At 31.6% G+C, this 12,594-nt stretch overlaps 1 protein-coding gene across 2 annotated transcripts in view; it reads left to right on the forward strand.

Annotated features, from left to right (window-relative positions):
• The window catches only part of LOC124366387 (kazrin), a 184,905-nt gene that overhangs the window by 166,777 nt on the left and 5,534 nt on the right, over positions 1–12,594 (forward strand). For both annotated transcript variants that reach the window (XM_046822905.1, XM_046822906.1), the window contains one exon: positions 10,550–10,745. In XM_046822905.1, the coding sequence (XP_046678861.1) occupies positions 10,550–10,745 (196 nt within the window). The remainder of the gene's footprint in view (positions 1–10,549; positions 10,746–12,594) is intronic.

Below are 12,594 nucleotides of genomic sequence, written 5' to 3' on the forward strand. Positions count from 1 at the left end.
AAAATGTAAACAAATAGATACACCAAAATATACGCACGAGTCGTGGGAGACTAGTGCGTGCAACTGCGTGACTGCAAGCCGTGGTAAATAAATTTCGATATTGGCTTGCGGGAAGTGGCCGGATAAACCGAGGTGCGGTAAAACCGAGGCCGGATATGAGGGGTTCTACTGTATTAATATATTCTGTTTTGTAGCAAATATTAGTGAATACAGAATGAATTATATACCAGATTGTTTTGTTATGGGGTAGATGAAGTAATCAATGGAAATGAATTATTTACAATAAAGCAAATTTCAACTGAATCATTTTTAATACATTAGTTTATGTGACTGAATGAATTAAGAAAACTCTAAGTGAATCAATAACCTCAAATGTAGGTTAATTTAGTAGATTTTGAAGTATTTCAAATTTATCCATAATTATTATTTTTTTGCGGGCATGTATTTTATAGACCTCACAATATTGATAAGGAAAACTTATAATATTTGTTGTACCCTTTAATCAGTTTTTAATCATACAACCACATTGAATATATTATAAATAAATAACTTTCTTTTCTCATCAGTCATAATTTAAACCATCACAGTCTCAAATTTCACGGAATTATTATTGATTAATAACAGCAGCCATATTTCTCCTAAAGTTAAAAATGAAACCTGCATTTTATTTGTGTTTATTGGATATTAATTGATATAAACCAAATAATTGCCTTAATATAATCAAATCTAAGCAAGCAGTTCATGGATGAAGAGGTTTTAAATGTCTGCTGTCACTTTCTAATGTAATTAATCCAATATTGAAGGTTATGACAAGGTCATTGAAGGTTAAGACTAAGGCGAGGATGAGAAAGGAGCCAAAACTACTCGTGAGCAACAGAAGACGATCGTCCTTTTGTCCTCCTGATGGTTGAAACACACAGACACTGACGAAGCTTGTTACTCTATGTGCTGCCATGTAGTTGGTCTGTGTTTGCTTGTAAATGTTTCTTCCTCTGTGTCATGTCTTGAGTGTTCAAGGTCATTCTTACTCAGATCACCCGATTGGACACCTGCTGATCTTAACTGGCCTTTGGTTTTGAATTGAGGTTACCCTAATAAGATCTTCACATGATCGTGGCTGACTAAATTCATAAATCTTTAGAACTGCAGCTATTTGAAACTATATATGTGTGTGTTGGGGAAGTGGTTCAAGGTCATATACAAATATCTTTCAAATTTTGGATGTGCAAATAAGAGTGCAAGAACTGCAGCCTGTTTCTAGGCTTTGGGGCATGAGTCTATCAATTTGATCCATAATTTGTTTCTCATTAAATTTAAAAAAAATGAATCTTCTTTTGGTGCAGATCTTTAAAGAATTAATACTTTTTCATTGGTTGAAAATGTATTTGCATGTTTTTGCATACATTTTCTTACAAGATTGCCCTACAAAAATATCTCATTGATAAATTTATTTTCTAGAGAACGAGTTTGCATTTTATGCAAAAAATACTACTGTAGATAAAACTTCTCTAATTTTGCTCCCCTTCAAAACGCAGAAGAAAAGGAAAATCCTTCTTCTGCAAAATACAAAGCCGTTTTGCAAGAGTTCAAAAATTATTGCAAAGCAAGATAGTCAGCCAAAACTGAAAATCACTGTCAGGATGTAAAATTAATTTTAAACTATTCTGTTCCTTTAAAATGTATGTCTTAGCGATAGATGTACCTTCTCTTAGCTGGCATCCTACAAATGGAGTACGGTAGCTGCTCTTAGAGGGTTGATGATGAAAGATACCGTATCATGGACTAGAGTAGTGAATGTCTGAATGTGAATGTGTTGTTTCAAGCAGCAGGAGCTACGAAAGCACAGTTTTTTGTTACCGCACAAAAATTTCTTTGCTTTTGCATGTTTGGTCTTAGCATTATTTGTTGCAATATTTTAGTTGTTATAGAATGTCAGTTATAACAGCACATTTAGGGAAAGCTAGACATAAAATTACAGATAACATCTCATTTCAGTATGATATCCTTATAATGTGCTGTTATAACTACATTTTCACCTCTGTCTTTATTTTGATCTTTTTCTTAGATACATGAATGTTTGTATAAAGCTCGTCTGCCATTGATGCTTTAAGGATCTATATATGTACGGTTTATTCTGCAGTCTTTTAGTAATTTTTGCATCCGTTTTATGTTTACTGTCACTAGCTATTACAAATTGTAGAGATTTAATGCTTCTCAGATATCAGTTTGAGGTTATGGTAATTTCTCTGTTACTTATTCTAAGGTAACTTTTACTATCAGAAGCAATGGAGTATGGATTGTGTAATGTTATTCGCCACCGAACAACAATAACTCATTTTTATCCACCAACTACTAAGTACAGGCAGTTTTAGTATGAACAGTAGTCAGTTTATTTTAATCAAATAAAGACTAGTTGTTTAAGGTTAACATACATTGTTTGATTCAGTGGCGTACATAGAAAGTTATTTCAGGGGGGAATGACAGACTGAATGGTTGATGAAATACAAAATACCCTCCAAAAACAGGGGTGAGGATAGTGCTGTCACCCCCCCCCCCCAACTCTAAATGGGAGCGTCCTAATCATCTTAAAAGACCCATTTCCTATACATTGCTGTTTATCAGTATTACCTATTTTTAACTCAAATTCAGATTTAAGAATTATCTCTCTTATCAGTGATGGGCTTAAGATAACAATTTCCATGACTTCTTAATTATCCCCCATTGCCAATTCACAATATATATATATATATATATATATATATATATATATATATATATATATATATATATATATATATAAACTTTCTAGGTAAAAAAATGTTTATGCTGCTAACTGAATACGGTTGGCAATTTTCTTCCAATGGTAAAACATGGAATGGTTTATCAAGTTCCAGTCACTCAAGAAATTATAATGTTTTAATACACTTTTTTTATAAAAATTAATAAATTGGAATTTTTATACTTTTAATTTCATGACAGATAAATAACAAATTTCAATTTTTAACTATTGACAAGTACAATAAATTATAGTTTACAATAACTTTAACAACATTTGCCATTTTGTCCAGTACAAGAGAGCTGGTATTTGTTGGCATTTGCCAATATTATGTACCCATTATGAGCATTAATGCCCAGATTAATATAATTTGATGATGACCAGAACTGTTGGTACTTTGGTATTATATGGAAGCCACTCTATCCCTATCTTAACTACTTCTTATTACGCGATACATTTAAAATAGTTACAGTTAACCTTTATGAACGCTCATGTGATCTGAGCTTGAATTTAGGTATTATCTCGAGGGATTTTTTTTTATCCCTCGAGATAGTAAGTGCGGGTCCACAATGTTGGCCAGGGGCATTCCCAATCAGTAGCATACTTAACTGGCTTCAGATCACGTGCCAGATCGTTTAGAAATCATATGCCGTGATATAACGTCAGAAAAGTACCAATTGGAAATGCCCCTGGCATTGGAAAGAAGAATAATATTCCTCGAGATACTATTTTAATTCAAGCTAGATCATGTGAGCACTCATAAAGGTTAATTTTTGTTTATTTACAATATGTATGTATGTATTTCCTATTTATATTATGTAATAACAAGTAGTACATAGGGTACAGTGGCTTCCATGTTATACCAAAGTACTCACATTATTTAGAACTATTTCAATAACTTATTAGCTGCTGTACAATACTAGTTTCATATGGAGATGGTATCTAGCCACAATGTGTAGATTTATTTACATTATACGCATTTAGTATGTTTTTACAGCTTATGCTATGTGCAGTCATAAACATGTTAAACTCAGTAGGATATACATCCATTACTCCCTTGTATATCAGGCCATTGCTTTTAAAATTTCCTAAATAAACTGCTGATGTAACATTACTTTGAAAACCTTGCAGATTAGGACATTTTAACATGTATGTGATGCAAAACCATATTTTTATAACTCATCGAGTTACTAAAAACATTCCATATCACACATTTAATTAAAAGTTTATCCAAAATTACGAAAGTATTCATATCTTTAAGTCAAAGTCAAAATCCCTTTATTTACAATTTTCTTAGAGAAATGTATTGGCGTCAAAATATACAATGTTAAAGTTACACATTACAGAATATGTAACAACTTTATCTTTTTTGCTGAACCAAATGAGAATCGAAAGCTCTACAGAGATGACTTAAACTGGTAGAAAATTTATTTCAAATATGCCAGATGTGTTACATACTACAAACCGTCTACAATTGTATACAAAGTTTTTGTTAGTAAAAGTTTAAATAAACAAAACTCTACGCCCCTCTCCCACAAATACAAATTACAAAAAAATCATTGGTTTGAATCTCAGCATTTTTAAAGGTAAAGCTGGCTGACACTTTGTAAAAAAGTTCATCAAAATCCCAATATTTTAATAAATAAGAGTTTTTTTTAATGTAATAAACTGTTAATAAATTGTAAAAACATGTACATGCTTACAGATCACTGAATGTTCTTTAAAGATTATGAAAAACTAAAATTGTAATCAGTAATTATAATTAGAAATTGGGTTTACAACAAATAACACAATTAATTTTTGGTTTTGTTTTCAACAAATTTCAAAATCTTTAAAAGATCAGCTATAGCCACAAATTTCAACTGGGAAATTATATTGAGTAATGTATGGTCTTACTGTTAGTTAAAAACCAACATCGCTAACACCTACAATATTTTGACTTTTTTGTGCGGCTGAACCTTATAACAGCCGCATTCGAGCGTGTATTTGGCTGGTAGTTGAACGCACCAAACTTTGACAGGTAGAATAGAACTACACATTGCTACTAGATACCAAAGTGTACAAAACTAGGATTTCTGCAAAAAAAGGAGTAACTGAATAAGTATTTTTTTTTTAAAAAAAAGCTCTGCTAAATATGAGAGTATGTCAGTAAAAATATAAGTTCTCAGTAATAGCTTAATATAATTAAATGCCATGCTTCCACTAGGAAACAAAAAAGGCAAATAATGCCATGCACTCATTTTTTTTATCAAATGGCAGACTTGTCAAAGGGGTTATCTCTTTTTTGCACTCAGCAATGTCAGTAAGTTGCTTCTGCAGTGTTGTCAGCTTGGATAGACACGATACTTGTGTAATCACTCAAGCAAAAGGGACTGTGATATTTTATTTTAGTCCTTGCGGTACCTTAATTTTTTTAGCCAAAAATACGGTACTCTCATTAACACTGTCCTCTTCCCAAAAATAATTCATGGCTATGCCACTGCCATTTGTATTAATTTATGTAATTTAGTCACGGTTGCCAAATTTTTCCAGTTATTAGAAAAATAAACTGATTAAGTTTTTAAGATGAAATACAGTGATTCCAAACTTATTAACTTCAAGGTGGACTCAAAATGTATCATAATATATTACTCGTAGACATGGAACAAGTTTTGTTAAGTTAATTATTAGAGAAAAATACTGGACTATAGCAATTTTGAGCAGACTAATTATATATGTGTGTGAGGTATTGTCTGTCCCTATAGGGTAACGAGGGAAAGTTATTGTCATCAATACAAAATAAACACCTAACACAGCACTTTTTTGTTAGTTTATATTAATACAAAATGGAAAACAGTAAACCCTAAATTTTCTTTGAAATACAGAGAGTATTGTACTTATATATTGAGGTTGAAAATAGGCATGTAAGATCTTAGCTATAACGTGTTAGCTAATGGACTTAAACTCGTATTCCACTCTAGGTTTCTTGACCTGTTAAAGTTTTAATATATTTAGGAAAGGTGTAGGCACTACTACTATCAGCAATTTTTAAAACAAAGCAGTAGAAAAGTTTGGTTTGTAAAAATCAAACAAAATGATCAGACATTCTATTCGTTCATTATGGATTAGAAAATCGGAATATTATATCCAGGTTAAATTGAAGATGCATTACTGTTGATACAGATACAGGTGTTTCACAAAAATGTGAACTCACTTTCCCCTTAGTGGTGTCTATTGTGTTATCAAGCATTAATTTTGGAAAAAAAATACTAATACTAAACTTTTATTGATTTAATTTGAAAAATAGTCAACAAAAAATAATTAATTTTGGTAACAAAACGTGGCACAATCGCTATAAACTCTTCCTGGACTCAAATGCTAGTCTAATTCACAGTTTATTTGTTAAACAAAATATATTTCCATTATGATATGGTCTCTTGTAAAATTTTGGTCACTGAATTTTTCAAGTGTCTCTGTCAAATCTTTTATGATAAGCATACACTTGTTCACTAAACGTTAAGCAAAATCAACTTTATCCAAGAAAGACGTTTTTCCTGAAAAACAAGTCAATTGCAGTAAAAGATTTCAGGCCTTCTTCCAAAATATAAGAGAATTCTAGAAGTATCATACAGTTATTTGTGTATTATCATACTTTAGTTTTTATATTACATGTATTATTATAATCATATTTATTCTATATTTGTTTCAAAAATTTTGTTTTTGAATTATCAGCAGCACATTAGCATTTGAAGTATATGAAATTTATTTAATTAATTAGCAGTCTAGTAATTTTAGATTTGTGCTTGATTATTACTTAGAATTATTCTTGTTGCTTAACACTATTTAAATTATATTTTTACGACAAAATTAATAGATTACTTAGTTCTTAATTTGTACCACAAAAAAAAAGGAAACGGAGTCAAAATTTAGGTTTTTATTAGTCACAATGAGACTAATATGTTATATAATAACATAATTGTATGTTATGAAACTTATTGAAGTTTCATGTTTAATATAACACAGTGCATCCATTTTGATGATGTTAACGCTTCAACAAGTTGAATTTGTACAATATAAAAATAAGAAACTCTGTAAGCTACTCATAATTGTTGAATTGATAACAATGACTTGCTGGTACTATGGATGAATTTAAAGTTCTGTTTATATATACAGGATATTCAGTAGAAGTGTTCCTAAAACTTTTAGTTTTTCGTCTGTATGTGATTTAAAAAAAAGATAAAAAAAAAAAAAAGATCTTGAACCATTTAAGAAAAAGTTATGAAACTAGAGAATCGTATTAACCTTCCGTAGACCTTTTTAAAAATAATATTTAAAATATTTAAAACTTTTATATAAAAGTAATATTTACAAAATCCTTTCATCCTTTTCAAAATGACATCTGTTAATAATTTTTAAAGTCAAATAACAAAAAAAGCCAGTATAGTTATGAAACATGCATAGGATACTATCTATTTAGTCATTTTTATACCAATTCCAGCAGTACCTTTTTCAAAGAAATTTTTCAACACATAAGCAAACACGGCCACTTTAAAGGTATGCTTGCACAAGCCGGGAGCAACAAACAACTGATACCTATCAACTGGGACATATTTGGTGCTCCCGGCTTGTGCAAGCGTACTTGAACACAAAACATTATAATTATTTTGTATTGCATTTTTTCTTTCTGTCAAGATTTGTCTCTTATTATACCCGTTTCTTATTTATCAAAATTCACTTTAATTTTCAACTAGAGATGTTTATACTAACAAAGTATTAGTAATCACTATTACAAACAGTTGTGTTGCACATATAAATCGCTGCATATTGGTTTAGGCTATATATTTAATTTTTTGCTGATATTATCAAATCCCAGATAGTTCTTTGAATTGTAATACCAATCTATTAATTAGATAATATGGATACTGAATTACATACATAATTAGTTCATAAAACTAAAACTACAACTCTTGTGCTATAGTCTTTGCACCAATAAAAAAATATATATATATACTAGCTGTTTCCCGCGGCTTCGCACGCTTTTCGTAAGTTTTGCCCGCGTATGAGCATTTCTGGTTGAAGTAAATTATATTTCCAACCCCGATGTAGATTTTACCTTGATGTCACGATCAAGAAAATATGTCAAAAATGTATTGTACATGCATAATGTATTTTATTACAAAGTGGTCTACCACTCAACCTTTAAGTTCAACCAAAAATTTAGTTTAGACAATTATACATCATAACTTAGCGCCTTCAAATAGTGTTTCACTGTTTAATATACGTATCTATCTCGTAATTGCAGGTTATAATGTGCAGGCGCTTTGAAAACTTTTCTTCATTTTATTCGTTTATATTCACGACATAAGCGAATAATTCAGATAATAACTATCCTATCTTCTAAGTTAGACTAAATTACGGATACATGTGAAATTTGATTGAAATTGGTTCAGTCGTTTTGGAGTTTATTGGCAACATACATCGTGACTCAAGATTTTTATATATATAGATATAATATATGTATATATATATATGTAGATCTCAGAAGCCTACTTCTACAAAAAAGGATCTATATTAGCATAAACAATATAGATATGTAACAACAATATTCAGTGTGTGTGTAAAACAATTATGTGTGTATAAAACAAAATACTTATTTTTTTTGTTAACTTTTATTAATAGACATTATTTTATAAGATACAAATATTAAACATCTGAATTATAAACTACCTATATACTGTGTTAACAAAGATTTTTTATAGTTATTAATTCAAATGTAGACATAGTTTTTATAATACAATGGGAAGAACATAGATAAAAATATCATGTATTTAGTCAATAAGAAAATGTTATAATTTTTCATAAAGAATCTTTTAAACCTTTGTGATTGAACTTTCGCAACTGTACTATCCTCACGGCTACAACCGTAGACATTCTGGACTGCACTAGTCTAAACATTACATTTCAATAGTAATAGTCCACATGCTAAACTATACCAGTCTAACCATTACCGGTACATCTCAAGTGTTCCACAGTCTAACCATTACCGGTACATCTCAAGTGTTCCACATGTTTGATTGTACTAGTCAAACCATTACCGGTACATCTCAAGTGTTCCACATGTTTGATTGTACTAGTCTAACCATATAAGTACATCTCAAGTGTTCCACATGTTCGATTGATCAGTTCAACCATTACCGGTACATCTCAAGTGTTCCACATGTTTGATTGTACTAGTCAAACCATATAAGTACATCTCAAGTGTTCCACATGTTCGATTGATCAGTCCAATCATTACCGGTACATCTCAAGTGTTCCACATGTTTGATTGTACTAGTCAAACCATATAAGTACATCTCAAGTGTTCCACATGTTCGATTGATCAGTCCAACCATTACCGGTACATCTCAAGTGTTCCACATGTTTGATTGTACTAGTCTAACCATATAAGTACATCTCAAGTGTTCCACATGTTCGATTGATCAGTCCAACCATTACCGGTACATCTCAAGTGTTCCACATGTTTGATTGTACTAGTCAAACCATAAAAGTACATCTCAAGTGTTCCACATGTTCGATTAAACAGTCCAACCATTACCGGTACATCTCAAGTGGTCCATATGTTTGATTGTACCAGTCCTACCATTACTGGTACATCTCAAGTGTTCCACATGTTCGATTAAACAGTCCAACCATTACCGGTACATCTCAAGTGGTCCATATGTTTGATTGACCAGTCCTACCATTACTGGTACATCTCAAGCGTTCCACATGTTCGATTGACCAGTCCAACCATTACCAATACATTTCAAGTGATCCACACTTTCGATTGTACCAGTCCAACCATTATCGATACATCTCAAGTGTTCCACATGTTTCATTGTACCAGTCTAACCATTACCGGTACATCTCAAGTGGTCCATATGTTTGATTGACCAGTCCAACCATTACCAATACATTTCAAGTGATCCACACTTTTGATTGTACCAGTCCAACCATTAACGGTACATCTCAAGTGTTCCACATGTTGGATTGTACCAGTCCAACCATTACCGGTACATCTCAAGTGTTCCACATGTTCGAATGTTCCAGTTTAGCCATTACAACTCGGGAAAGTTCACATGTTGATCACACTAGACTTGCCGCTGCAGCTCAAATAGTACACATGTTCAACACATATCTTGTTGCTGCAACTTGAACAGTTGATACATAAAATTAATATTGAGGTGATCAACAGCAAACTAATATAGTTTTATTAAGACTAGTAATAAAAACAATGTATTCATGCTAGAATCTTACATTAGGCTCTATTTTTATATAGGTTAATATAATTACTTTGCCACTTTTATAATCGGGTTGAACCTCTCAGATTGTTGCTACCCTGAAATTGCTCAAGGGTGGCGACATACTCATTTTGAGTCCGTTATGTGTAGTATTTATGTAAATTATATGTTTTTTCTTCACATTATGTGTTTTTAATGTCTTGGTATATGTTTGCTTTAATTTGAATTTTTTAATGCATGTCTTTATAATTTGTTATTGCTTGTAGCACTTTTTCATGAAGCTGTGCTGGCTTATTTTGGTTGACGAATCCAGTTTTCAAAAATGAGGTGTTAACAATTGTATTAACCGAAAACATACCAACATAAAAAATGAAATACTGAATTAATTATGTGTCTTTCATGTAATGCAGTATACGTTTTTTATTGCGATGAGCTTTAAGTCAGTAAAAGTAACCAAAGTAGAGCCAGCCAGCTTATACTCCTGCTGCTAGTCTGACTGTGTGTGTAAATGTAGAGCTGCGTTTGACCATTTTGTACGAGTGCATGCGACCGAAAGACGACGGGCTGAGAGACTGCTGAGTGGGGGCAGTCTAGGTCGGAGCTTCTCAAGGTCACATGGCCCACTGCCCCCACCTCCGCTTCCTCTGCCCAATGTACCCCCGCCAATGCTAGAGCCCAGTGTTGCTGACAAGAGGAGGGCTAGTCTACGGGTGAGTTACTAATGATGGATTTCAACTTGTTAAATCCAAAAGAGATGTTGCCTAATTTTACTAAGACAATCAAAATATAGAATTGGTAAATACATTTTCGTTTGACATGCTATTGTTTAAAAATAAACAAATAGGTACGTCTGATTATTATTAAAATAATTAATAGACAATATTCTGAATCCTCCTAAGCATTCAATCTGGCCAGTCTCCGTATATTTTTAAGCAAACAATTTTTGTTATCGGTAATGTCATCAAACATAGGAAGTTATTTAATTTCAACTTGTGCAAGCCGTACTTAAATTTGAGTTTTTTGTAGTTTTGTGATGGGAACGTCTTAGTTATATTTGGGTCTCTAATTTTTGTAGTTCTAATTAAGATGTTGTTAGTCTGATTCTAGAAAACTTGGTGCGTCAAATACTTTTATTGTAGTTATCGATCTTTTAAATTGGTTTGGCCTGAGTAAAATTATGAGAGACATTCACCTTCAAATATTTTGGAAATTGTCCTCATTCAAAAATTTATATAAGGATATGATACAAAATTATGCTCTGTAGATGTGCTTTTTGGAAAATTGAAAAATATCCATCTTTAGGGTACTGCTCTAGAATTATTTTACCGTATTGAACCCTTAAAGTTCTGACTATATTCACTTGTAGTGCTGCACATTTTTTAGGAGGTTTGGAAGCATATGTTGAGAGTAAGTAATAAGTAGATTACAATTAATGTGTTATATAATTTTTTTCAGCACAATCTACAAAATAAGGAAATAATAATTACAATTACGTACTGTTTCATGATGAAAAACTATTAATTGGTTTTTGACGTTTTGTTGTTTACTTTTTTCACATTTGACATAGCACAGCACTTTACTAAACATACTCAAATAAAATTCCACAATATACCAATAAAGACAAATTTATTGCAAGTAAAAAAATATATATTCAACATGGGCATTTTCTTTTTAGAAACAAGCACAGGGGCAAAAATGTTGTTTTTGCCCGCTGAAAAGTCCTAAATATCCGGCATAATCAGACAATTACTTCAACATATGAGTTTATTAAATTGAAAAAATAAAGATAGCATTATGGATATTACGTTGTTAGCAGTAAACGCTAACCTAACATTGTGCGGGGCGATGTTAACACTATTGGACAGCTTGCGGACATGGCGTAGTGCAATGTCAGCTTTTTTACGTTTAATCTGATTTTTTAGATAACACCCCAGTTGGGGTTCATGTTGAGTTTTTATTCTGAAATATTTCGACAGAATAAAAAACGGAATGAAATGAAAGTAGTCTGTATTAGTGGCGACATTCTAGATACATTTTATATTCTATAGAATCCTTTCGTGTCATCATCTTTACGAAAAATAATCATCACTGATGTAAAACAAAAGTTTATTTTTTTATTCTAAGTCAATTTGGAGGATATAGTTTGTAAGTTAAAATCATAAAAACCTTGTTACACAATACCAACTTTTAGCAGCATCTCTTGAATATGAATATAGCCAGTAATTAATGCATTGTACAAATCCGTGACTTATGGAACAAAAGAGATCTGTCCCTTCACAGAAAAAATGTTATCTCTTTCATTACTGAATTTACATTAGTTTTCCAAGAATTATTTATATGAAGCAGTGAAGTTCCTCCCTAAATGATGCTTGTATTCTTTTTTGTCCCACATGCTCACAGACCTACAGTCTTCTATACTTGAAAAAGGTTTGTATGGTCTCTCATTTTCTTAACTGGAGATTATAGTTTTTGGTTTTTATTAACATGTGAATATAAGACATTTTTATTTCATGACATTAAACAAAACAAAATTATGAAAATCAAGGAATTATTGCCATT

Source organism: Homalodisca vitripennis, chromosome 7 (genome assembly GCF_021130785.1).
Source record: "Homalodisca vitripennis isolate AUS2020 chromosome 7, UT_GWSS_2.1, whole genome shotgun sequence".
Taxonomy (NCBI): domain Eukaryota; kingdom Metazoa; phylum Arthropoda; class Insecta; order Hemiptera; family Cicadellidae; genus Homalodisca; species Homalodisca vitripennis.